Source organism: the organism of the source record quoted next, unplaced genomic scaffold, assembly GCF_019419815.1.
Source record: "Pyrus x bretschneideri cultivar Hongxiangsu unplaced genomic scaffold, Pyrus_bretschneideri_v1 Contig13, whole genome shotgun sequence".
NCBI lineage: Eukaryota > Viridiplantae > Streptophyta > Magnoliopsida > Rosales > Rosaceae > Pyrus > Pyrus x bretschneideri.
The window spans coordinates 2,566,509-2,594,310 of record NW_025999424.1 but is presented as its reverse complement, the minus strand read 5'-3'; the positions used below and the strand labels follow the sequence as shown (position 1 = coordinate 2,594,310).

Here is a 27,802-nt window from a genome sequence, read left to right as displayed (position 1 = left end):
ACTAATGTATATTTGACAAAAAAAGAAGTTACTACTGGTATTTATGTTGTGTTTTTGCCAAAAGTGGTATTCTGTTTATACAGTAGATTTGTGTTATATGGTAATTTGATTATATCTTTTCCAAAATCAAAATGATTACTTACCAAAAAGTAAAACATCTGAAATAATATTTTATGTTTATCAGATCTGGTAACTGATACATACTTACTCCAAAAGTTATATATCACATCTAAAGAAAGAAAAATCCTATCTTTTTCCATTATATTTTGTTTTTTTTTTTTTGTCAAATTCCATTATATTTTGTTGATTATGGTAAGATTGAAAAGCAACTAAAGTATACAATTTTTGACACACATTTTTGCCGGCTCATTTCGTATATATTTCAACAATTCGAACCGTTTAAATTTCAGGTTTTCTCTTAAAAAAGTATGTTTATCAAAACTCACCAAAATTTGAAATCATATGACTATTGAATTAAGGATTTAGATTTTTTTTTTGTAAAACTGTATTTGTTCATTTTTTTTCATTACAAATGAATATCTTAATGGTTGTGGATTTGTCTAATTTTTTACAAGGATGACCTATGAATAATGTTATAAAAGGTAGACGATTCAGATCGTTAAAATATAATATAGCATGGGTCTCACAAAAACATGTTTAAAAAGTTGCATAAAAAATGATGTCACAAATATGCACCTTATACAAATATGAATATTTATTAGAGAGTTTTAACGAAACAATCCCGGTATTGTTTACTTTTAACCAAAATGATATTTTTACTCTAAAAAGTCACTCATGATACTATTCATTTACAACACATTTTTATCATTTTGATTAAAACTCAAAGTTTTAAATATTTTTCATTAGTTTTCCTTATTTATTACCTAACTCCAAAAGCTACACCTAAAGAAGAAGAAAAAAGTTCTTTTTGTTGTAAACATTTCTAGTTTAAGGGTGATTATGTAAATCTTAGATTAGATTTGATTTTAATTATCATTTCCTATTGTATCTTGTATTCCTTGGGGATAAAGGAATATCTTATCTCCTTTACTATTATAAATAAAAGCATAATGTAAGAGAAATAACAACACATATATTCTCCTAAATTAAGGATTGAAAGGAGACTCAAGTACACAATTAAATATAATTAATTAGCAATGCCCTCATTTTTCTACACTTTCTAAATTAAGGGATAGATTAGTTTGAACATGTCAGATATGTGTAGAAACTTCCGCTTTGACAATTTCCCCTTTTTTTCTTTGGATATGACAGTATTCAATATCCAAAAATAATCTGTACGTACTCTTTTACTTTCTTCAATAATGATTGTACTCTGGTCTTTTCTTCAAAAATGATATGTGCGTACTTTCTTTATTTTTAATGTAAAATATATAATTGTACTTAAAAAATAAAAATAAAAAGCGAAGTTGGAGAGAGAGAGAGAGAATTTGGGTTTTTTTTTTGGGGAAACTTGATATAAGTTCAATTTTTTGAGCCAATTGTAGAAATAGTCCAGTTTATTAAAATAAGTCCAATTTGTTATATTTAATTATTTAATTATCAATAGTTATTTGTTCAATAATAAGATTTATTATAAAAATCAAATTTCTTCTCAATTATCTCTTTGCTTATTTCTTTTTATTTATCTTTTTGTTATTTCTCATTCTTCCTCCTACTTTGAACCCCATTTATAGATTTTATTTTTAATTTTTATAATCAACCTATATCACAGGTTAATTATATTTATCTACCTATATAACAGATTCTTTTTTTATAATCAACCTGTCACAGATTAATGTGTCTTACTTGTAGGTATGTTATGTTTTTTCTACATTTTAATTAGGTTTCATATCTCACGTATAGGTATTATATACATTCATATATTTGTTACTTGAGTTAGGGTAGAATGTTTTGTAGATAAATTTATGCTAGTATATTCGTTTTTTGTTATAAGATATTAAATATATTCTTTTGGAGTTGGAAAATGCATAATATTAGAAGATTTTAATTGATTTTTAATATTTTTAGAAAATATAAAATGAGTATAAAAGAAATAAAAACAAATAATTAGATAACTGGACTCACTCCTAAAAACACTCTACATTTTTGGACCTGGATCTAAAAGCCCTTTTTTTTTTTATGAAATTAGAGGTGTTATAAACTTATGTCTTATAATGATATGTGGATGAGATCTGAAATTAAAAAAGTAATTTTTGGTCTGTGCGAAATTACAATATTGTCATGATTTGATTTTGTAATCAAATATCAAATTGTTTTTTATCCTCTTTTAATTGATAAATTTTTTTTTGTTAATAAGTAATTTAGATTATACTGTTGTGTCATGCGGCTAATTAAATTAGATATTATAATAGGCTTTTATTCCCCTCACTTACCTATTTTGTTATTATTCATGCATTCATATCAAATCAATTACTTACGCCTTACGGTGACTGAATTAATTAAAAAACAAAACAAAAAAGAATTAATTAAAAAAATATCCAACAAACAAAAGAGAATTAATTAAAAAATAACAAATAACAGTAGAGAATTAATTTAAAAATTACAAAATTAATTTTTTTCGCATTAATCTTTTTGTTAATAAAAGCGGGATATTTTCGCATTCATCTTTGTTGTTAGCAATGTTAGGGTTTGGTGGTGTAACGTGAACGCAGAGAAAGGGTTTGGTGGCGGGTTGAATTGTTGTTGTCGAAAACTAACAGTAATAATCAGCTCTGCAAGAAAATGTTAAAATATACAGACTAGATAATTTTGTACGTTTCAAAAGCCACACCTTTCTCACGACCCAGCAGAAAGTAGAAACAAATTAGAAGAAGAAGAAGAAGAAGAAACAGATGACAGATCAAAACCCAGGTTCCAACCCCGTGAACCTGCAAAGGTGAAGGTGCATGGTAATGCTCGTAGTCTTGGGGAATTATACCTCTGAGTCTCTGACTGTCTGAGTTGTGTTTCTGAAAATGTTTGTGCTAATCTCCAAGGATCATGAGTGTTAACCGAGTTGGGAAAAGTTTTTTCGACAAAAACAAAAAGTCTTTTTTTTAATCTAAAATAGTCACGAATTATGTCAGACATAACTCTTTACTTTAGTCCATGACAAAGAAAATCTATGAAAGTGATTCATAAGTTTGTCCACCGTAAATCATTATGATCATTTCATAAAAAATTGGTAAATATTGTCGTTAAATGGAGGGTTTGGTTTAACAAAAATACCCTTAAAAAAGTTAGCACTTGGTCATTTACGTGACAATTTAACTAGGATATTGACAGATATTTCATAGAAAAGTCAAAATGATTTATAGTGTACAAACTCAAAGATTACTTCAATCAATTTTCATGTCAATGATCAAACTGATGAGTTATGCCAATGTTATAGGTTATTTTGGTTTGTAATATTAACTATCTAACATAAGACGACTAACTAACGGAATTGTGTATGCAAATATGAATTAGGTCAATTGATCTAAATAATTTATTTGTTGGTTACATTCCAGTGATAATCTCTCATCTCCAAAATTATAATAGTTTAAATATTACTATAATCTTGTAAAAGAAAAGTGTGCATGTGGTTTTGCGAGAGGGAAATGGGGGTAGGTTTAGCTTGTAGGCCAACAAAAATTGACATACATGCATAGACAAACACAACAATAAATTATTGATTAGGGAATTGGATCCTCTCCGAGGCAAACCTCAGAATCCTCCTAACCTACTAACACGGACTATTAGATTTTGATCCAACGGTTACAATTATTATAACTTTAGAGGGGTCTTTCTGTTTGTAGCTATTGAATCAAAATTCAACGGTCCGTGTTAGTGGATCAGGTCGAGGACCCAATTCTCTTGATTAGAACCACAAAACCTTAATTAACTTTTTATCTCACTTTAATTTGGCCTTTATTTTTCCCTTTTTATTTGGCATCTTCTTTATATATGCTTGGATTTGGAATATATGTGGATCTGGGTAATTTCCTTGGATAAAAGTCTATGGGCTCGTTTGGATGTACTTTTAAAATGATTGAAAGCGCTTTTGGTGAAAATGTTTTTGAAATCAATCCTTAATAAAAATCCAAGTATATCCAGAAAAAGCATTTTAAGTGCTTTCTACAATAAGCACATATATGTACTTCTTTAAAAAAAAAAACACTTAAATTGCTTTTAGAACTCAAAATCAATTTCACCAAAAGCGTTTTCAGTTATTTTAAAAACACATCCAAACGAGCCATATTTCTTCCTTAATTTCGACACAAAAGGAAAAGTCTTTCTTAAATTATCGATACATCATCTTTAAATCCCTTTAATAAAAAACGATGTACACCTTTAGTTATTGACGAATTCTAACCATAATAAAGGGTGTCTTGACTAATTTCATGCTTTGCTTGTTAAGCAAAGCTTAAGTGATCACACTCAAGAGACCGATTAGGGGATTGACGTGAGAAGACTTTTGGTGGAGTCGACTTCCTATGCACTTGTGACTTTAGTTCAGTGTACATTGTGTGTAAAAGATCAGTATTGGTAAAAATATGGATATGCAAATTTGTGAAAAATATTAATGGATGTATCAATATCGGTTGATTAGGACCACATTATCGAATGATTTGCCTCGGAGAGGACGCAATTCCCTTGATTAGGACCACAAAACCTTAATTAACTTTTTATCTAACTTTAATTTGGCCTTATTTTTGCCCTTTCTATTTGGCATCTTCTTTATATATGCTTGGATTTGGAATATATGTGGATTTGGGTAATTTCCATGGATAAAAGTCTATGGGCTCGTTTGGATATACTTTTAAAATTACTGAAAGCGTTTTTGGTGAAAATGTTTTTGAAATCAATCCTTAGTAAAAATCCAAGTAGATCCTGAAAAAGCACTTTATGTGCTTCCTGCAATAAGCACATATATGTACTTCTTTCAAAAAAACACTTAAAGTGCTTTTAGAACTCAAAATCAATTTCACCAAAAACGCTTTCAGTTATTTTAAAAGCACATCCAAATGAGCCATATTTCTTCCTTAATTTTGACACAAAAGGAAAAGTCTTTCTTAAATTATCGATACATTATCTTTAAATCCCTTTAATAAAAAACGATGTACACCTTTCGTTATTGACGAATTCTAACCATGATAAAGGGTGTCTTGACTAATTTCATGCTTTGCTTGTTAAGCAAAGCTTAAGTGATCACACTCAAGAGACCGATTAGGGGATTGACGTGAGAGGACTTTTGGTGGAGTCGACTTCCTATGCACTTGTGACTTTAGTTCAGTGTACATTGTATGTAAAATATCAGTATTGGTAAAAATATGGATATGTAAATTTGTGAAAAATATTAATGGATGTAGCAACACCAGTTGCCTTCGATGAAAATTTGCTCGAAAACGTAGAAATTTAAAATAAAATTTTAGGGAATATCAAACATTGATTTAAATAAGATATAAGAGTTTTTTCGATATTTAACCAATATGTATGAATTATTGACGAACGATTTTAGTCAAAATTTAAGAGTTTCTCCGATATGGATGAAGGTTAAACTTCATCCATTTTTCCATATCTTTTTCTGATATTTTCACATAAATATTGAGGGTATCAAAAAACTTTCACACTGAGTGCACGTGATAGTGATACGATAGTGGACAAGGAGTTTATATTTGAAGAAAAATATACATGAATTGTCCTATGAGGGTTTTTCAATAGCAGATAATTTCTCAATAAACGTAATGATGAAGTATGGGATGAGTAATTAATTAATAAGAGAAAGAAAGTAGTAAACTAAATGTATTGGTTTGCTTATAGGAAAGCAAAAGTTCTCGAAGTATGTTTTTGTGCATTCTTAAGCTATGAATAAAAAAATGAAAGGCATACGATGTGCATGTTATTGTGCATTGTATATATGACGGATTTGTAGCATTTTTTTTTTTACACAATTTTTTATGTATGTTTTTGTAGAGCTACTTCGTAATGTATTTTAATAATTTAATTAGTCAAATTTTTAGAACATCATTGATAGATCATCTTTGCAACAAATTAGAAAAATCCAAAACCATTAAAACTTTCATTTGTAGTGAAGAAAATGAACAAATACGATTCTACAAAGAAACCCTAAACCCTTAATCCAATTCATATGGTTTCAGATTTGGTGGTTTTTGTTAGATATGATATTTTAGGGAAAATCTAAGAAATAGATGGTTCGGATCTTCGAAATACATTACGAAGTGAGTCTCACAAAGTTATTTAAAAAAAGTGATGTGACATATCCGTTCTCATATATATAATCAAAGAAAAACTAATGAAAAATATTTGAAAACTTTTTTAATGATAAGGACAAAATAAAGAATAAAGTGAATAGTATCAGGATTAATTTTTTAATGTAAAAATATAATTTTTCGTTAAAATAAACAGTATCGCAGATTTTTCGTTAAAAATTCCCATAATCAATTCGTAATTTTACAAGTGGGATATCCGAAACATGAATCCTTTGCCGAGCTGCATGAGCATGGTGCCATGCCTGTTGGACCTAGGAAGAAATGACACCCTTAACGGAAGGAATAAATGATAAACGACAAGCACCACCAGCTCTACGTATTTGGGGGCGGCAGTTATATCAGTTTTTTATTTCAAACGACAGTTATATCAGTTTATGTCGTAAGCAATGACCACAGCATCCGATATGTAACTCCACGCCTCCTCTGTCATCCCTATCACAATATTTGAGACTCCAACGTTATACAAGATGCCATCTGGTCATTCCATATGTTCTCAATTTCAATTTGTCTACTTATGGATTCACACGATTCTTTCTACGACTCAAAAATGTAAATGAGGTTCCGATCTGTAATATGTATCAAGTAATTTTAAGAATAGTACATTAGTGTATCGCTTAATTGAAGACAAATGTCTCTTGATCATTGGTTGTCATATAAGCACTGTAACATCAACTAAAGTTGTTAGAATATTTGTTGTGCTATTAATTGATTCGTTAGTTGGTTACTTAGTTGCAAGTAAGTTGGTACTGTGTTTGGTATATTAGGAACTACAACTCATCAATGCAATTAATACGTAATTTTATCAGTTAATACATAAGTCTCATTTGCCTCTCTAAATTTACAGTGAGGACGAAAATATGATTCGGGCACCATTTTTCGTATATATCCTTTTATTTGGTATGAAAAAAGGTATGATCTGTACATACGGTATTGATGTGGCAGACACCTACCCAATGATATGGCAAACGACTTTGAATAATGGCGCGCATTGGTCACGTGGCGAATGAAATCCGGCTGAAGGGTTCCACAAGGAAGATCCCGTAGGTCACGTGGTCGTTTGGTTTTACGTGGCACCCGCAAATAGCCAAAGGAGAAGAAAAAGAAAGGTTTTTGACATCAAACGAGGGAGAACGCCGCTTTTAATTTTAATATGATATCCGATTGGATGCTGTGTACTTGTTTTAAGATGCCAGACAACGCTAAGCAGCTTTGTTATCATTAAAAAATAATTAGTTACCTTTAAACCCGATATTCGAATTCGACCAGTACTACGATTCGGAAATATACTTTTTGTGATTTTTATCTAAACATTCATTTTCATCTTTCGCTCATATTTTTCAATTTCGACTGTCGGATGTAAGACATTGAAGAAGATTAAAGGCATAAATTAACAGAGAGATTGTTGGCCTCAATTTAACAGAGATTTCAATCTCAGGGTCGACTTATATTAATTTTAAATCTCAAGTACTAAAGTGAGGAGTTATGTCAATTTCAAGCACCATTTTGGCTAAAAAGCCGAACTTACTAATACAATAACGTTACCCATCCTAATCTCATACTTTCAAATTTATATTTGATTATTTAACGACCAATCACAGTCAGACACATACATAAACAAGCACTGCTTGATCAATAGCTCACACAAGATCATAGCGTGACATAAATACATACTGAGCAGTGCTTTAGTCGCTTATGAGTTGCCTAGAAATAACTTGTGCACTTCACCTCAAGAAGAAAAGGATTATGCACACACGTCAAACTGTTATTTGTTAATTACTTTCGGACTTCTGTATTTCTGGACTTGGGCCGAACTGGGCCTTTCAACGTTCTTAAGAAAACTACTTGGGCCTACTGATGAGCTCATCAAAGACGGACACAACCAGGCTGAGTTACTTAGGCCCAATAAAATCCACGGGACACGAAGCCCCAAAATATCACCCGCCAGAGCGAAAAGGGTTTTAGGCAATTACGCAAAACAATAAGGGCAACCGCGTAATTTGACAACCGCTAATAATCCATGAGCTCTCATCGCCAGTCATCGTCTCTCCCTCTTTAAACCTGCAAATTTCCAGATTTCAGCTTCCGTCTGCAAATCGCTAGGGTTTTCATTGATTTCGCTGCAGAAGGGGGTTTCTGGTTCCCTGATCGTCCCCTTCCTCTCTCCCGCAACGCCTTCAATTTTTCGGATCGGCAGTGGCAGATCGCGTAAATTTTAGCGAAAATGTACGGCTTCGAAGCGATGACCTTCAACATTCACGGCGGGTACTTGGAGGCCATAGTGCGGGGACACCGCTCTGGCCTCCTCACCGCCGCCGATTACAACAATTTGTGCCAGTGCGAGACCCTTGACGATATCAAGATGCACCTTTCTGCCACTGAGTACGGCCCCTACCTCCAAAACGGTGCGCTTTGTATGCATCTCTTTGTAATGTCTTCATTTCATTGAGCTTTCTGTTTGTTTATTGAGGAAATGAACACAATTGGGAACTGAATGTTGGATCGTGTGAATAAATTAAGACATGGGTTCTGGACTAATCAGCCCTTCGATCTGAAATTTAGGTTGAATTAGGGCTTAAATTTCAAGATGGTGCCATTGATTTAGCATTAGTAAGAGCAACACTTCGTGATCGAATTCTTAGTGATTTATAAAAGTTGTGATTTTTGAGTGAGCAAATTCTGCCACTAGGTGAATATATTAGGTTGCATTAATGAGGGATTTGAATTTGAATTTTTAGGTTAAATTGTTCGAAGAAAATGTGAAGAACACTTGAAAAGTTTGATACTTTCCTGTCATGGATTGAAATAGATCCTTATGTTTAAGTGATTTAGAGTGGAGTTGATAAGTCACTCTGTATATCTTTTGTTGTCTTTAACTATGACAATTAAGGTATTTCAGTATTACATTCGTGATAGGAACTGTGTAAATGCGGAACTAAAGAGGAAACAATATGCTGAACTTACCGGAAAACGAATAGATCTTTTAGTTATCCCTCCTTTATATATGTTATCAAAGTTTAAAGTTTCGTTAAGAGAAATTTGGTTAACTAATGTTGTACTAGTAATAATTTGGATAGCATATGGGACATAAGGTAGCAGGTGAGATTTTGATATGAGCGTACATTTCATGTCTTATACATTTCCTTTTCACTTTTAAGCCCATGTATTGGTTTCTCTTCTCTGGTCTATTATTGTTCTTTGCTTATCTGAGGATTTTCTTGCAGAACCTTCCCCTTTGCATACAACTACAATTGTGGAGAAGTGCACTCTTAAATTGGTTGATGAGTATAAGCACATGCTATGCCAAGCTACAGAGCCCTTGTCAACCTTTTTGGAGTATATTACGTATGTACCTGCCTTATTTTCTGTTTGGTAATTTGAATTATATTTATTAGAATACGAGAAAAGATTTCGAAAACATAAACCTGATTTAGGCTTTAGGCCGGACTGGGTGAGTACTCAGCATATCACATTTGGCCATTGTTCCGGCAAGGCTGGAGGATCTTTATGACGTGTGAAAATTACAACCATAATTATATAGGTATTCATCACTAAAATTTTATCTGTAGCTGGGAATTTGTCTAATGTTTCTTATCTTCGTCCAGATATGGTCACATGATAGACAATGTTGTCCTGATTGTTACTGGAACCTTGCATGAGAGAGATGTTCAGGAACTATTGGAAAAATGCCACCCCTTGGGCATGTTTGACAGGTATTGTCATTTTCATTGAGTTATGTATTCCATTTTCTTTGATTTATCCTTTTTCACTCTTAAGTGTTTTCTACGACTTTGACATTATTATAAAATCTCATCTCATTCTCATGTTTTTCTCATCAGCATTGCCACCCTGGCGGTTGCACAGAATATGCGGGAGCTTTACAGATTGGTGCTTGTTGACACACCACTTGCTCCCTACTTTTCTGAATGCATTACATCTGAGGTACGATTTAGTGATCCTATGCCATTATTTTCCAATGGGTTAGTATTCGATTGTTGTGGTAGGTTTCTGATTTTGTATTCATCATGCTTGTTTTCAGGACCTGGATGACATGAACATTGAAATAATGAGGAACACTCTTTACAAGGCATACCTTGAAGACTTTTACAGGTTTTGTCAGGTAACTTTTGATTTCTAACTCGGAGAGTATTTATGTATTTCAATCTGTCAAGTTTTTTTATTACGTATTTTGTATTTTTTCTCATGAATTTGCTTTTGATCTTTTGGACAGAAACTAGGTGGTGCCACAGCAGAGATTATGTCTGACTTACTTGCTTTTGAGGCTGACAGAAGGGCTGTCAACATTACCATAAATAGGTAAGTTAATGTTGAGTTGTCAACAAGCTTTCTTTATGTTGTATTTTCAGAGGTCTTAACCATTCTTTTCACGGCCTCATACTATTTGTTCTCCCCCTGCAGTATTGGAACTGAGCTTACTCGAGATGATCGCAGGAAGTTGTACTCTAGCTTTGGTTTACTGTAAGTTCTATGGCTATCCTGATTTGTCGATGACTTGTACATTATGTTATATTTTGGATTGTCATCAGTGACAGCTGTTTGCTTGTTTTCGTGCAGCTATCCCTATGGCCATGAGGAACTTGCTGTTTGTGAGGACATTGATCAGGTATGCTGTGTGCTTCAATTAGTCTTATTTCTTGCCCAAAATTATGCTTTTGTTTTTGCTCCATCTTCTTGTGAAGGCCTTTTGCTAATTTGGGGCAAGATTGAGTAAGTTAAAATTTTATGACATTGTTCATGTTCACTGGTCTAGATTGGTTACATGCTAATATTGGTTGATTAGCTTATCTCTTTACTTAACGTTCTCACATTGTAGTATTGGTTTCGCCTAAGCTGACAACTTGTTTGTTGAAGGTCCGTGGTTGCATGGAAAAATATCCCCCTTATCAGTCGATTTTTTCAAAACTATCCTATGGCGAGAGCCAGCTGCTGGACAAGGCATTTTATGAAGAGGAGGTGAAAAGACTTTGCCTGGCATTTGAGCAACAGGTTTGTATTGCAGTTACTTTGCAGCCACGTCTGTTTCGTGTTCTGGTTCACTTATCTTTGGGTCTCTCCATTCAGTCACTGAACACTTATGTTTCTCCCTCCGACCTGCAGTTCCATTACGGTGTTTTCTTTGCATACATGAGGTTGAGGGAGCAGGAGATCAGAAATCTGATGTGGATATCGGAGTGTGTGGCGCAGAACCAGAAGTCCCGAGTTCACGACAGTGTGGTCTTCATATTTTAGTCGGATTAGAGATAATCATTCGTTCCTTGGCATAATCTTCTGTAAATCTCCTCCCCATCTTGTCCCCGAACGAATTGTAGAGATGGGTGCGGTTGCGTTGTTTGTAATATCCCGATGTTCCTCCCTAATAAGCACTTTTGCATATATTATTTCAGTTGTTTTTACTTAAGGGGGAATATTTCATATTCTGAAATCGAACATGTTACAGTTGCGAGGATAAATTGAATTTATATACTGTAATTTGAGATATTATATAGTAGCAGTCTCGTAGCGAGTTTTTTCAAATTTGTAATGGCATGTTTCTTTACCTAAAATGGATATTGGATGAAAAAAGTGTTTATTGGTATGTTGAAATTTGACTGAAGTTCCAACCAGCATTTGGAAGTGCTTCCAAGAAAAGCATTTGACAAGTGCTGCTTAAATAGAACTTATATAAAATATAAGCACTTTTAAATTCATATGCGGTTTTAGCTTTCAAAAAGCACTTTTAGGGCTGGTTTGGTATTACAGTACTTTGAAAAAAAAAAACTGTTTCTGCTGTGCTGTGAGAATAAGCTTATTTTTATTGTTTCATGTTTTCAGCTTTTTTTTTTCACCCAAAACTGTGAAAATAAGTCATTTTTAAGTGTTTACCAAACACATTTTTGAACTCAGCTTTTTTTTTATACCCATTTTTTTTAAAATCACCTCAGTACCAAACCAATACTTAGCCATTCCAAATGCTTTCTCAAAAGGCCCTTAATGTTTTTAATACAAACAATATTATATATACTAAGATCATCTTCAACCCATGAGATAAAGCTTAAAATATAAACTTTAAAACCTCTCAAACCATTTCCAACCATTGGGCTAAAATAAGACCTGGAAGAAAATATATCTCTGGGCTAGATTCCTCCAGGATTTAAGTCTGGCTTAAATCACTTTTGACCCACCAAACTGTCATATTTCAAAACTTTTTTTGTTTTTTTACTTATAATCTAACTGCTATGATCAAATGAGATCAAATCTAATGGTTTAAAAAAAGATTTGATGGTCCAAAATTAAATATAACGTCTAAAATAATTTAAGAAAATTATTTAAATCAAATACGACTTAAAACTTTATAAATACTTATGTATTTGTATGATTTTTAATTACTTATTGGAATTTAAATATTTTTTTATAAATTAGGATAATTTACATAAATTTTATTTTCAAAAAAGTTACCGAAAAATAAAATTAGGCTAAAATCATTATTTAATAATCTCGGGCTAAAATCTTAAGCCCTAAGAGTTTGAGGAAAAAAGCAGTTTTGGGTTATGGTTTAAAATTTTCTGACTTAGTTTTTTAATTTTTATCCCCAAGGGTTGGATATGGTCTAAGGGTTGAAAAAGTATGCTAAACCTTCAAATGAGCTAGCCATAATAATTTGGTTTGAATACGTCTTTGGTGAGAATCGAACATAAAACCTCTTTATTTAAAATATTAATATGCAAATTTATGAATATATATATATATGTAAAAGTTGCCTTTAATGGAAATTATGGAAATTTGTAAGGGGTATATCAACTTATTCAGATTTAGTCGAAATTAGAGAAAATTTCTCAAAAAAATTTCAAAAGTTCAAAATCTACAATAGGTTCCGGCAAAATTTTGGTAGTGAATAAGTAAATATCGTCAATATTCATTGATTTATACCTCGTCGATATAAGGTGAAGTCTGCATTTCAACACCTTTCCATATTGATCCTTAATTTTTCGATTATTTCAACGAAAACATAGACAATTTTTTTATTATAAATACTGTTTATAAATAAATAAAAGGGAGTCCCGGTATTGTCTACTTTAACGAAAAACCATATTTTTATTCTAAAAAGTCAATTCTGGTACAATTCACTTACAACACCTTTTTTTTCGTTTTTCGTTAAAACTCAAAGTTTTCAACATCTTTTCGTTAGTTTTCCTTAAATAAAAAATGCTACTAGATCATATTATTACGTCATTGTTGTGGGTTATTTTATCTAACAAGGGAGAGATGGGCCGCATGAGATAGAGAGGAGAGAGAGATATGTGTATAAGGGATGTGTGTAGTGTTGTTATTCTCTTAAGCAGTGTTTTTATTTATAGTAATAAGGAAGAAAAAAAATCCTTCTCCTCCAAGGAATACAATCATAAGGCAATTAGTACTACGGTCTAGTGGTATTTATATTCATCTAGAGCGAGAGATGTTAGGTTAGATTCTCGCTAAATGTAAATTTAAACTACATTATTACTAGCCCATTGCGAAACTAAACCAACCCCCTCCCTTTTAATGCAAATAATATAATTGGTTCAAAAATAAATAAATAAAAAAAATACAATCCTAATAAAAAAATAAACAATATTATCTACCTAATAAGCAAATAGGCTTCGCTTTCCAATAACAATAATATGGTTGAAAACAGCATGACACGTTCAACACACCTCCTTTGTGACAAGGCAATTAAACCGCGACTTCTTTACCGTTCTCTCCGTTCTGAATCTTCTGATTTCCCACCAAACGGTGTATTCTTCACTCCCAGTTCCGAATTGTTAGGGTTTTGATTCGATTTCAATGGAAGCGCCACTCTCATCACCACCTCCGCGGATGAATCGGAACCAGAGGTCGCCGTCTCCGCCGGCGACAACCATCGCCGATCTGAACGTGGATTCGCTGGCTCAGTGCGCCAGCTACCTCAGCATCCAGGACCTCTCCAACTTCGCCATGACCTGCAACTATCTCAAAAAGGTCGCATATTCCGACTCCATCTGGCAGCGCTTCTACAGGGAGCGGTGGCCGCGGCAACCACCGTCCTCCGCCTCGCAAACGCCAGGAGTGAGGGAGGCCTATCTATCCATGCTTAAGGATTCGCTGCAATTCAAGTTTACCGATCCGATTGTCGTCGATTTCTACACCGCTGCCAATTCAAATCGTTTGGATCACATATTATTGGACAAGAATGATATAATCTTCTCTCAGGTATATATGATCATATTACACCGTTTTTCTTTCATGAATTTTGAGTCTGAATAGTGGGGAAAAATCTTCAATTTACGTTTTTTAATTTTTGTTGATTAGGGTTCACTGATACGAGTATTAACGATTGATCGTTGGTTAAACGGAACGGATTCGCCTCTCACTCTAGTTGATCACAATGCAAGAATTACTTGCATGAGGTGGGCTCTCTGTGGTTTTCTTTTATTTTGCTTAAGTTTGGCTCAAGGGAAGTTCTTTTATTCCTGAAATATTGACATAAAATGCAGGTTGTTTCCGCTGAATGAAACATCTTTATATCGAAGCGAAACACAGAAAGAGGAGAATGCTTTGGTAACTTCAAGCGCTGACCATTCCATTCGGCTATGGTGGAAGGTATTCCATGAATTCGGAATATTTTTCTCGATACACTCCGATTTGTTTGTTTTCCATACCATTGATTTGGTAGAGTTGTCGCTTGCGCCCTACTTAGTTCAGGACAGGCTCGGGTATGCCCCTCCAGGGTTTATACAAGATGGTGCCTTGTATCTGCAGGAATTTCTTCCTGAAATCTTAATTGTTCTTTTTTGAATGCTAATGGTGCATTTTTGGCCTTTCATCCACATGGATTGATTTTCAAAGCTAAAACTCCGTCCAGAGTAAAAAACTTTACTTCGTGAGTGCAGTTTGGTCTAATAAGTTACACTCATGATCTTTTCCTCTACACCAGTCTATTAAATATTTGTTCTTGTAATCTATGATTTATCTATGTGATTCAATTACTATTATTGTACTGTAATACCATCATCAGTAGTTTTCAGTTCTGTGTTGAGTTCAATATTAGGGACATAAGGAGAATGATTGCTCATTTGCTAGGTTATGGTTTCAACTTTCTCCTAAAGGTCCTAATCTCATTATTTTGTCACAGGGTGCTTGCCGAAGATGTTTTAGAGGTCACAGTGGCCCAGTTTCAGCATTGTCAGATAAGTTGTTAGGCGATGGAGTAGGAAAAGTATTGGCAAGTGGAGGGGAAGATGGCACCGTTCGCCTTTGGTCTCTTAGCTCCGGTGGGAGATGTGGCCAGCATGCTTTAAAGGCTACTTTCTATGGGCATGAGAAGCCCATCCGATTGATGTCAGTTGCTGGGTATGATGGTCCTTTTGAGGAGATTATATGTTTCTTTTCAGTAATAGTAAATAAACTTCTTGTTCATTGATAAGCTGATCCAACTTCGAAGATAATCTGTAGATATCTACCACATCTCATATGTGATAGAAGTTTATTGTGCTTTGCGTGACAAATTTTCCCATAAGATTGATCTATGTGTTTTGGTCTTAATGGCAGGCACAACACCTCTCACTTGGTAACTGTTTCAAGAGATTCTAAGGTATTCTCTTTTATCCATCGCTAGTAATCGCTGATCAGCCATACAACGGTGAATTCTGTTACTCTGTCATTGGATATCTGATGATTGTGGTTTCTAACAGGTGAGGGTGTGGGATACAAATGCATCATCCTTTGCTCGTTCTTCATGCTGTGTGGGGATGACTTCTACTCTTGGTGCCCCTATAGACATGAAGTGTAATGAACATTTGGTCTATGTTGCTGCTGGTTCCTCCGTTACGGCAATTGATTTGAGGACAATGCAAAAAGTTGTCATTGCTGCAGTGGATGCAAAGCTATATTCTTTTCAGGCAAGGCCATCCAAATCTTTATTCTGCATAGGCAGCCATGGCAGGTACGACGAGTAGAATTCCCTTGGTTTCATTCGTCTTGTGTGCCATATCTAACAAAAGGTTGTGTGCCATATCTAACAAAAGGTTGAAGTTTGTTCTAGTCGTAATCTTGACATTATTGAAGAAACGAAGTTTTCTTAATTATGCAGAGCGATGCTTTACGATTTAAGGATGAACTGTGGTACCCTGAAATCAGAACCAATAGCGGAGTTAGAAGCTGGACACAAAGGGCCGGTGAATTACTTGCACCTGGACCCATACAAAATTGTCACCGGAAGCCCCAAGGATATGCATGTTAACATTTGGGAGGCTGACACTGGTGCCCTAACAAATTCCTTGAGCTGTGGTCCTGCAGGTGAAACAGACAGAAGCTCTGTGTTTTCTGCCCTAGCAGTAAATGGGAGTCGAATAGTTACTGGAATCGTCAATGTCCTCTATGATGTGGGATGTTTACGCTTTAGGGATTTCACAAATGCTTCTTGCCCTGTCGTGAATCGCGACAAAGGTCATGTTGCAAAGTTTTGGAATCAAGAGTCTTACAGTGATACCGATAGTTCAGATGACTGAACAGATTTTACTTGTAGATGTTGTATGCCATATGACACTTAAATATTTGTAGATGTTAGGACTTAATTTATTGGATTATTTCCCTTTTTTTTTTTATTCTCCATAACAAATATTTCTTTCATTCATTTCCAAAAGCTTGCAAGGGTTGGTGGTGAGAAGGTCAAAAATATCAACCCTAGGTAAATTTCATGCTTCAAATCCGACGAGCTTTGAGTGGTCCGCTAAAGAATGGTTTCACGTGAAAGGGTGTGTTGAATAATGTAAAGTTTCGTATAAAAAATTACACGACTAACTAGATGAACACATTTTGAGTAATGTTAAGTGTCGTCGTCTTTGGTTCTTCTTCACAGGAGGTGTCGTAGCATCGAGGCAGGCCGCAGGTCCTTGTTGAGAGGTTTCTAAGACGCTTGATGCCAATATGGATCAAATACAATCTTCTGTGGAGAAAATTGGAGGAGATCGAAGAAAACTTGAACAAGCTCGAGCGTTCAGTGATGACGCAAAACGACCCAAACAAGCTCATTCGTTCACTGCCGCTAAAACGCTCCACCTTGTCTAGATGTTCCTCCGAAAATGTCCATAGATCAAGCTCCAAAGCTTCTTCAAAATATCATTTCAATAGCGGTGTTTCTGATGGCAATGAGACAAAGACAATCACGGGTCATTTGTTCACGCTGAGGGGAACTACATGAGCAAGTGAATCCATGAAAGAATTGAGAAGTACAGTACTCTGAAATTCAGTGGCTAACAGATAAAGAGATGAGGCCACAACTTGCTGCCTTGTTTCACTGCCTAATGAGAAATATGAGAATCGTGTCGGAGTATCATGAGGCCGAAAAGAGAATCATGGAGACAGTAAAAGTGCCCTACGAAGTGTTCTGCAGCGACACACACGGCCACACCAGCTTACTACCTACTCTAAGCTCGAAACAGAAATTCCAAAATCGTGTGCTTGCTTTACATCATATGTCTCTTCACTGAAGGCCTGTGTTGAAGCTCTTAATGACGGGCTATTCAAGTTTCCTGCTGCTAAGAACGACACGCCTTCGCTGTATCATCATTTGTTAGCTTGTTTGAATAAACTTCCATATAAATATGTGACGTCTGCCGCCATGACAGAGTTTGGGAATGATGTCAGGGAGCTAATGATTCGACAAGTCGAGGAGCATAAGCTAAAGAAAAGGAAGGATTCTCCAAGGTTTTTGAATACCTGGCTAATTATTCAAGAAGTGCTACGGAATGTATGATGGCCTTATAGCATTCGAGCGATGGGGATTGATGACAAAAGTAACAGCAACACATCATAACATGTTGCAGGCAATTTCATATGATAGGCTTTCAGAAACTTTTAGTTTTGTTCTTTTTGGTGATCAACAATATGTAGTTTTTGTTTTTGTTTTGATTTGAAGTAATATTATATATGGAACATTTACAATTAAAATTGCTCTGCTCGTGTTGAAATTTTCGATCTGTGATATCACGAGCTTGGCCCTGGCTCTCAACGGGAATCGAATTGTTACTGGTAGTGCCAACGATGTTGCAGATGTCGGATGACTCTGCTTTAGGGACTTCGCCAATGCATCTTGTCCTGCCTTTACTTCTTAAGGATGATCATGTCGAAAAGTTCTGAAATCCACAAACGAAGGAGATGGAAAATCCGAAAGAGTTTGTACATTCGATGTTATGGAGAATTTTACATGCAAGCAATGCTTTATGCGGTCTAATTTACAACGAAATGCAGCACCAAATATCGTGCTATTTACTGTTGATGCTGCATTTCTGCTATTTACAAGTATGAACAAGTTCTGTTTGGTTTTGTTTGTGTCTAAGAAAATAAACACTGAGAGTCTGAGGCACTCGGTTTTGTTGATTGACTAAGCGAAAATCGTGCTTGTAAAGCTATTCCATGTAAAGTTTTCATCAGTGTTGGAAGAGCAAACAAAAGGGCTGCCACCAACTCCGTCATAGATTATTCCACCGAACTCATCATTGCTACCAGCCTGCAGTTGGTTCTTTGGTTCTTCGCTGTCAGTGCTGTCATCATCTGAGAAACTTGAGTTCTTCTGAACCAGTTCTCTGAATACTGAAGACTGGAGGAGTAGGCCAAGCGCAGTGGGAGAAGATGATTTGCTGCTGGGGATGACTTCTTGCTTTCGAGGAGAGTGTACGTAATCAGAGGCAAAAGGATTTTTGAGCGAGAAGGGAGCTTGCTCGGTTGTGCTGTAGCTGCTGGCCGCGAATGGTGTATTTTTGGGCTCTGCGACTGCCTCTGGTACTTGTTCAGTAGATATAGTGTCGTCTGCTCTTGGCTTCAACCATCTTATGTAAGAACTCAAGTCGAAGTTGGTCACAGCATTGATCCCTCTGTACTCAATTGCTGCAATGTCGTAGGCGCGAGCTGCTTCTTCTTGCGTACCTGGAACGCGATAAAGGCACATTGCTCAGTAATTGGAAACTCCCTTTTCATTATATATTCCTGATACAAGCGATTTTCAGAGAGATGCAGATTCAAATACAAATAAAGAGAGAACTCACCGTAAGTGCCAAGGTAGAGGTACTTATTTCCGAAAACTCTTCCTATTCTCGCTTCCCATCTACCGTTGTGATGGTGCCTGTAAAACATGAATCAAACACTCTTTTAGATACTGTTTTTCCAGCTTTTTAACGAGTTGATGCGAACGATCTTTGAAAAACTTTCAGAGATATTACCTTGCTACTCCTCGGTACTTTGATACACCTCTTGAAAATCCACTGCTCTTTCTGAAACAAAGAAACAAATAATTCTTTCAACAAACTATCAAAGGAAAATCCTCGGTGAAGAAGTATTTCTGCGAAAAAGATTTTCGAAGATGTTACCTTCTTAACGAGGCCAAATACTCTTCTTTTGTCATAGATTGCATGATCTCGATTTCGTTGTCATAGTCAGATATCTGTAAACAGATCATCAGGGTTTAAGATCAGATATTCTACGTTAATCTTCTAAAACCATGCCAAAACACATCTCTTTAGATTTTCCGAGTATAAACTCCAAAAACTATATAAATTTGTACCGGAAAGTTGGTGAAAGTCGATGGCCCCCAGTACTTAACTGCGGCTAGATCATATGCTCTTGCAGCAGGTTCTTCTTCATCATAAGCTCCAAGGTAAACTGCTCAGTCCAAATAGTCCATTCAAAAGCGCGATACGTTAGAACGCAAGATTTCAATCAGTATCCAAGGGAAAAAAAAAACACAGATTGAAGTCGAATGTGACAATCAAAGTCATAATCTACCTTGTTTCCCTTTCTTCTTCTGTGTTGAATTCCATGATAGCTTGTCCCACAAGTGAGCTTCAAATCGACCAGTCCACCGATGCCTGCTGACACCGCGAAATCTCGAGCTTCTCTTTACAGTGGTGGCACCAGAAGCTCGATCAGCTGGCCCTTGTGCCAACTGCTGCCCGGTTTGGCTATTGCCACCAACTGCAGGTGGGCCTCTTCTCCTCCTCTTGACACACCGGGCCGCCTGAGCCTCAGGATCCGCTGTCCTCAGGCGGCGCCTAGCCGCGTTCTCTTCATTCCTCACCATCATGAACTCCATCTCTCGAGATAAACTGCTCCGCTCGTCGTTATCAAATTCGGTGGTGGTTGTTGATGTGGTTGCTTGAGCTGTAAGGAAGGATGTTGGAGCGTATATATAACTTGTGTGCTTGTTTTGGATCTATCTGATTAGTTTTCTGTTAGAAAACAAAGGAGACGATGATCTCAGAGCACCTAAGACAACATTTTAGTGTCCGTACTGTGTTTGTTAAACCCAAAGGCCCAAAAGTTCGATGTGGTTTTTTGGATTTGTGTGTTAACAAACACCAAAAGTGAACCCTAACATCTAAGAATACCTTCGGACATGCCGATGTCTATTTGTTCATTTATTGGAGAATTCTAAAATCTTACATCAGAAATTTGACGAATCAAAGTACAGAATGTAAAAGAAAATATAGTTCACTACTGAAAACATCGATGTATTTGATCAAACTTCACACTTGTCAGTTGTCAATCAAGCAAATGGTTATTGCAAGGTCGCCAGCAATACACAAGTTCAATGAAATCCAAATCTCCACATTGAGCTAGCCGTTTAGATATTGGACCCGCCATTTATAAGAGCCGAACTGGATACAGTGTGTTGAGAAATATCACTAAATTGTGATACTAATGACAACGTTTGATTTTATCAAGATGTTGCGATGTGAGCTATGTCATTAGTATTACCCTAGTGTGATCACACTTGTGAGTAAGTTAAGGTTCATCGGTTTTTCTTAGAATCGCTAATGGAAAAAAGTCATAGAAACTAGAAAATCATCTATCAAGTTAAGCACCTGAAAGTGCTTTTTCAAGAAGCACTTTTAACTGCTTTTTCAAAAAGCATTTTTAAATATTTTTCAAAAAGCAGTTTTAAATATTTTTCAAAAAGCACTTTCAAGACATTTAAAAGCGTTTTTTTTTTTCCTTTGAAAACACTTACAAGTGTATTTTTCAAAAGGAAAACTAATGAAAATGACTTGAAAACTTTGAGTTTTAACAGTAAGAACAAAATAAAGGGTAAAATGAACCATGATTGACTTTTTAGTGTAAAAATATGATTTTTTGTTAAAGTAAACAATACCGGAAACTTTTCGTTAAATTCTTTTTTTCAAAGCACTTTTGAGGTAAACTTCTGACATCACTCTAGTAAAACTCCTTACGAGAGCATATTTATAAATTTTTTTTTTTTTAATAAAAAACGCGCTTCTAATAAAAACACTTGTTAATAAAATTGCTTTCTGAATATAAAGTCGCCAAACACGGCCTTCCTTTTTTTCCCAAAACACTAAAAAAAAAAAAAAAAAAAAAAACAAAAGAAAAGAAAAACGAAATTGAGCGTGGAGTCTCAGCCCAAACCGCAACTTCATTTCAGTCCCAAATCAGTGAAATCACAGTGACCTCGATGACCGCCATGGCCACCACCATGGCCACTACCACCACTCTCCTCCTTCTCCTGATCCTAACCGCCGCCATAACCACCGCCAGCTCAGCCCCGATCCTCGGTCTCGACACCTTCCTCACCCACCAATCCCGCCTTGACCGCCATGCCACCAACGACTCCTTCCTCTCTCTCTCCTCCACCCTCAAAAACTCCCTTTCCCATTCTACCCCTCTCTCCCACACACCCCACTCCCTCATCTCGTCTCTGCTCTCCCTCTCCCTCCCCCTCTCTCTCCACGTCCGCCTCGTCGGTCCCTCCTTCCCCCCCAGCTCCGCCGCCCTCCTCTCCTCCTTCCTCACCGCCGCCTCCCAACCCTCCAACCACTTCCACGTTATCGCCCCCTACGAATCCCTCTCCCACCGCCTCGCCGTCCAGCACTCTCTCCACCTCGACGTTTCTCACTCCCCCTCTCTCGCATCCCTCCTCACCAAAACCCTAAGCTCCGAGCTCGCCAAAACCACCTCCAGCCTCCGATCGCCGCTCCTCTCCGTCTCCTACGACTTAATCGATCAAATCATCAAGCAGGACTTCGAGAAAGAGAAGCCGGTTCATGGAGTTTACTTGTATTTCCTCGATATGGGTAAGCAATCCAAACCGTATGCTTACAATTACGGATCTGGGGACTCTTCCCCTGCATTCACCAAGTGTTTGGGCAGCATATGGACCGGGAAAGATCGGTATATCTGGATCGATTTGGGCGCCGGACCGGTCGATTACGGCCCGGCGCTTTCAGGTGATGGGGTTTTGCCCAGAGGCGAGTTTCATCCGCTGGCGGTGTTGCACGGCCGCCCCAAGGCTCAAAAGGCGCTGCTAGCTGACTTGGCTTCCTTGGTTTGGAGTGCTTACCAGGTTCTTCTCGTGCCCTCTTTGAGAATTCCTGTTCAGTTTGAGAATTCATTGATTGTTCAGTTCATACATGTTTATGGTTCCGATGGCGGTAAGGATTTGAGCGGTTTGGACTGGAAATTGATTGAGAGGACGTTTATGGATGAGGCAAATGGTAATGGTTTGTTGTTAGGGGATCAGACTTTGAGTTTCAGGACTAATAGGGTGAGTTACTCGGACTGCCCGATTTGTTCATTCGCGATTTCAAGGTCTATTAACTCGTATACATCGAGGTTCTTGTTCGATAACTATACTTTGATTGCGAGTGAGTATTTGGACTCGAAGCGATTGCATCAGATATTGTCTGATTCGGCTGAGGAGTTTAGGAGAGTGGCTGGGCTCCCTGAGGAGGATTTTGCTAGGGTTCTTCCTGTTTATGTGTTCGATTTGGACTACACCATGCTGTTGTTGCTCGATAGGTATCACCAATCAGTTGCTTTTAAAGACATGGTTATTGCAGTGAGGACGAAGAACACACAGACTGTGAGTGATTATAGCTGTAATGGGCGTCATGTGTTTACGCAAACAAGAGAGCTTGAGAGACCGCTTGTTGGTTCGATTTTGCAGAGCATGTGGGGAGTGTCACCGACCCATATGCTGTGGAGCCCTAGGCACAATACTACATTGGTGGATTACACATGGAGTATTGGCCAGACTCCATTTGGGCCGTTCTCTGAGATTTCATCCTTATCATTCGTACAGAAGGATGCTGCTCGGAGAAATGTTCTTTTGACATCTCTGAATTACACCATATCGAGTGCTGTAGATGTTCTCCAATCCATAGCTGCACATGGCGGGGAAAGAAAGCTCCTTAAGCGTAGTCGACATGTTGAATTCATACAGAGGTGGAACTTGTTCAAGTACAAGCTGGACAAAGCAGTCTCTGCAATGTCGCTTTTGGATTTTGGGATGGCTTTGTTTTATTTGCGGTCCTCAGACCACGACCTATACGCTATCCACTCTCTCGTCTATCAGGCCTCCCAAGAAGTGGAGGCATCCCTTGTATGTTTCAAAGATCCACCAGTTCCGTGGAACAGGATCTTCATGGTGGGATTTGTTATCGTTTTTGCCTTTTATCTTCATTCTAAACGAGGTAAAATCTTCAGAAATAAAAGTAAGCAATTTTGAAGCGCTTTTAGAGGAAGCTAAAGTTTGTATCTTTTGAATTCAATACTACACTGTATTTCTTTAAGGAACATGATTCGTATGTCAGGTTTAGTCTTCAGTTTTGCTCATAACTTGATTGCATTTTACTTTCTTACCTTCCCCATTACTTCTAAGTTCATCACTTACCGAATTACCACTAACGGTATGCATTTCATAGAATTCAAGGGTGTGTGTTACTTTTATGGTGGCGTTGTTCTTTTAAACCGACTTCCAGGAAACCGTCTATAGGGCCACATATAAAGACGATCCGTGGAACCCAGTGTGAGACCATAGCAGCTGCAAGTTAACACTGGGTTCCACAGATTGCGGAAGTCGGTTGGCCAAATTTTTTTTTAAGGAAAGTTGTTCATGCAGAAACTGAGCGAGTTGGAATTATTACATTCCCAAAACCATGAACTCGACGTTATTAAGGTGTCTAATTTACATCGATATGCAGCATCAATCTCAAACTGTATACATTTGATGCGCCAGTTCTGCTTGCTTACAAATAATACAAAATTTTCTTCCCATACGAAGATGTTCTTGTTCTGTTTCGCATGCATCTAAGAACAGAAAAATAGAGTCTCCGAAGCATTTGCCTTTGTGGGTTGATTGAACAAAATCGTGCTTGCAATGTTGCTCCATGGATTGTCGCCGTCAGTGGTGGAGGAGCAATCAAATGGGTTGTCGCCGGTTCCCTCATAGAAGATTCCACCGTACTCATCATCGCTACCCACCTGGGGTTGGTTCTTTGGTTCCTAGCCGTCGGTGCTGTCATCCTCGGAGAAATTTGAGTTCTTCTGAACCAGCTCTCGGAATATTGAAGATTGAAGGAGGAGACCAAGCGCAGTGGGAGAAGATGACTTGCTGCCGGCGTTAAGATTGGTGCTGCTTCGGGTGACTTCTTGCTTTCGTGGAGAGTTCAGATAGTCAGAGGCAAAAGGGTTGGTGTGTGAGAAGGATGTTTCGTCTGCTGGGATGTAGCCACTGGTCATGAACGGCATGTTCTGAGGCTCTGTGACTGATTCTGGTTCTTGAGTGGCTACGGTGTCGCCAGCTTTTGGCTTCAACCATCTTATGTAAGAACTCAGGTCAAAACTGGTGACGGCATTGATCCCTCTGTGCTCAATCGCTGCAATGTCGTAGGCTCGAGCTGCTTCCTCTTGGGTACCTGAAATGACATAGAAACATGTCACTCGGTGTCTTCGTTATGATTTCACTATCTTTAATAAATAACCGATTGTTGATATATCATCATTAACGTGTTGATATACCATCAATAATTGTTGATAGATCGTTAAGAACGAACGTGTTTGCACAGATTATTTTTCAATTTCCTCTTTCGTGACAGCTTCTTTCACAGTATCCAAACTGGTTTTCGGGTTTGAAGACAACTTACTGTAAGTGCCAAGGTAGAGGTACTTGTTTCCGACAACTCTTCCGATTCTTGCGTCCCATCTGCCGTTATGATGGTGCCTGCAAAATATACATATGCACAAAATAATCATCGGACACTTTTCTTCATTAGTAATTTTCTGTAGAATTTGACTCGAAGATACTCGAAATATTAAGAATATTACCTTGCTACTCCTCTGTACTTAGATACACCTCTTGAAAATCCACTGCTGTTTCTGAAACAAAAGGAAACACCTAATATTTTAGGAAATTCAGAGATCAAGGAAATTCTCAACTGCAGAAGTCTTTCTGCAGAAAGATGTTTGAGGACGTACCTTCTTAACGAGGCCAAAAACTCTTCTTTCGTGACAGATTGCATGATCTCGATTTCTTTCTCATAGTCCGATATCTGCAAATTAACAGTAGGGTTTTATGTTAAACTTCCAAAACCATGCAAAAGCACACAACATTCCTTTGTCTTGAGATTTCGTACCGGGAAGTTGGTGAAAGTCGATGCTCCCCAGTACTTGAGTGCTGCTAAATCATATGCACTTGCAGCAGATTCTTCTTTGTCATAAGCTCCAAGGTAAACTGCTCAGTCCAAATAGTCCATCCGAAAGCGATGCAATACAACACACGATTTCAAACAAGGAAGCAGATATCAGTACCAGAAGGCTAGATGATTAAAAACAGTGAAGTAAAATACATAAAAAAAAAAAAAAAAAATGAACGTATAATCTACCTTGTTTCCCTTTTTTCTTCTGTGTTACATTCCATGAGAGCTTATCCCACAAGTGAGCTTCGAATCGACCAGTCCACCGATGCCTGTTAAACAAACAAATTAGCTTAATATTTTTACACACGAAAGAAGAAACCACATAAAACCATTGAAACTTATGTTCTTTTCTAACCTGCTGACACCACGAAATCTCGAGCTTCTCTTCATGGTGGTAACAAGAGTTTGATCGGCTAGCTTTTGCGGCAACTTCTGCTCAGTCTGGCTGTTTTCGCAACTGCCCGCAACTGGAGGCGGGTCTCTTCTCCTTCTGTTGACACACCCGGCAGCCTGAGCCTCAGGGTCTTCTGCACACAGGTGGCGCCTCCCAGGGTTCTCTTCATTCTTCACCATCGTCAACTCCATCTCTTATAACAAGCCCTCGATCGATCGGGCTCTTTTATTTCTCTTCTTCCTTCAATCTGTGGTCTTTGTTTCCGTGGTTGCTTAGACGGTAAGGAAGGATATTTGAACGTTTATATAATTTGTGTGCTTGTTTCGGATTTATGCTGTTTTTGTTTTGTGTTGCCACAACTGCTTTGGATTAGAAAAGGGGAACGATGAAATCAAAGCATCTAAGAAAATTTTAAATGTCCGTACTGTGTTTGGTAAACACAAATATCCAAAATTCTGAAGGTTCCATGTGGTTTGGAGTTGCTCATATGGCCGGTTCGTTGCTGCTGCTGCATGCGGCATGCCAGTTTAAATTCTTGAAGGGTTTTCCCGTCCATTCAATGGTTGTGTATATAATATACAATTACACACACACACATGTGTGTGTACATATATATATTTAAAAAAGGGAAGGATGATTTTAACTTGGTACAATAGGGTAGACGATACATTGTCATAACCAACTGATTTAATTTACATATGTATTTTTCTTACAAATTGACATAATCGACATCTACAATGATTAGATAATTTAAATTCGGGTAACTTTCAAGCATCAAAAGTAACTTTCAAAGTTTAATTGCGGTTAATTTGTTCATATAAGATTTGAGTTTCAACCTCATCTACTTATAGCAATCAACATACTAGATCCACATTGTCTAAAGATTGATATGAAGTAAAACTCATACCCCCTTTAAATTTGTTCTCACTACGATCTATGGGTGAAATTTTTGGTTGTCATTGATTATGTGCAACTATATTTCTATATAATCACCGAATATTAGAAAGACAAACACATGATAATGTATAGTACAACTGGTGATTTGACAGGTTTACTTTCATGCTGAAATAAGTTTCAGGCAGTTGGTATGAAAGTGACCGAAACAACCCAACAAAATAAAAGATTAAAAAACGAATGCGTGTGCTGATCTTGGTCAATGACATCGACCAGCTGAAAGTTCTTGCTGATCTTGGTCATTGACATCGACCAGCTGCAAGTTCCTGCAAATCAACCATGTTTATCTTATTATATATATATATAAAACAAGAACAGTAAACCACTGTAGAAAAAGCAAGAAAACAAGTAGAAAGATGGAGTGTTTGTCAAGAAATAATGATATTTTTTAAAACAGCTGGTCGGTTTCTGATTCTAAAATTCCTTAGGGCTCGTCGGTGAGTTTGGAATTTTATGTTTAATTAGTCTTTAATTAATATAGTAATTAATTACATTCAGGTTCTGATGCTTTTTTGAGGCTGATACCTACGGATCCCACGGTATTTCCTAGGAAATTTTTTCTTTGAAAATAATAATTTCAACAGACATTGTTGTTAATATTGTTATATATTATTTACTTCTCATAATGTACTTGTTAATTGTAGTACTAACTAATATATATTTAAGGAATTCCGAGTCTCTGT

The 27,802-nt window shown here is 36.7% G+C and overlaps 5 protein-coding genes across 5 annotated transcripts; 3 read left to right on the top strand and 2 right to left on the bottom strand.

Annotated features, from left to right (window-relative positions):
- The first annotated feature begins 8,344 nt into the window (after window positions 1-8,344).
- On the top strand, window positions 8,345-11,771 carry LOC103938751 (V-type proton ATPase subunit d2). Its single transcript, XM_009348795.2, has 10 exons — window positions 8,345-8,674; window positions 9,494-9,614; window positions 9,875-9,982; window positions 10,109-10,211; window positions 10,309-10,389; window positions 10,501-10,586; window positions 10,689-10,748; window positions 10,845-10,893; window positions 11,142-11,276; window positions 11,388-11,771. The coding sequence occupies exons 1-10, from the start codon at window positions 8,494-8,496 to the stop codon at window positions 11,517-11,519; spliced, it is 1,056 nt and encodes a 351-aa protein (XP_009347070.1). The 5' UTR covers window positions 8,345-8,493; the 3' UTR covers window positions 11,520-11,771.
- Window positions 11,772-13,940: 2,169 nt separating this feature from the next.
- On the top strand, window positions 13,941-16,880 carry LOC103938752 (probable E3 ubiquitin ligase complex SCF subunit sconB). Its single transcript, XM_009348796.3, has 7 exons — window positions 13,941-14,495; window positions 14,595-14,692; window positions 14,780-14,885; window positions 15,418-15,635; window positions 15,834-15,876; window positions 15,977-16,227; window positions 16,375-16,880. The coding sequence occupies exons 1-7, from the start codon at window positions 14,091-14,093 to the stop codon at window positions 16,790-16,792; spliced, it is 1,539 nt and encodes a 512-aa protein (XP_009347071.2). The 5' UTR covers window positions 13,941-14,090; the 3' UTR covers window positions 16,793-16,880.
- A 135-nt stretch (window positions 16,881-17,015) lies between these two features.
- Window positions 17,016-20,415, bottom strand: LOC103938756 (AP2-like ethylene-responsive transcription factor At1g79700). Its single transcript, XM_009348799.3, has 6 exons — window positions 20,064-20,415; window positions 19,843-19,940; window positions 19,649-19,722; window positions 19,502-19,552; window positions 19,328-19,404; window positions 17,016-19,208 (listed from the first exon to the last, which is right to left on the bottom strand). Exons 1-6 carry the CDS (start codon window positions 20,368-20,370, stop codon window positions 18,667-18,669), a joined length of 1,149 nt encoding a protein of 382 aa, XP_009347074.2. The 5' UTR covers window positions 20,371-20,415; the 3' UTR covers window positions 17,016-18,666.
- A 1,313-nt stretch (window positions 20,416-21,728) lies between these two features.
- LOC103938753 lies at window positions 21,729-23,912 on the top strand. The gene has a single exon (XM_009348797.3). It carries the CDS (start codon window positions 21,751-21,753, stop codon window positions 23,800-23,802), a length of 2,052 nt encoding a protein of 683 aa, XP_009347072.2. The 5' UTR covers window positions 21,729-21,750; the 3' UTR covers window positions 23,803-23,912.
- Window positions 23,913-24,068: 156 nt separating this feature from the next.
- LOC103938754 (ethylene-responsive transcription factor WRI1-like) lies at window positions 24,069-26,615 on the bottom strand. The gene is made up of 7 exons (XM_048578959.1): window positions 26,127-26,615; window positions 25,958-26,040; window positions 25,709-25,806; window positions 25,551-25,624; window positions 25,401-25,451; window positions 25,220-25,296; window positions 24,069-24,991 (listed from the first exon to the last, which is right to left on the bottom strand). Exons 1-7 carry the CDS (start codon window positions 26,354-26,356, stop codon window positions 24,579-24,581), a joined length of 1,026 nt encoding a protein of 341 aa, XP_048434916.1. The 5' UTR covers window positions 26,357-26,615; the 3' UTR covers window positions 24,069-24,578.
- Between the last annotated feature and the right edge of the window lie 1,187 nt (window positions 26,616-27,802).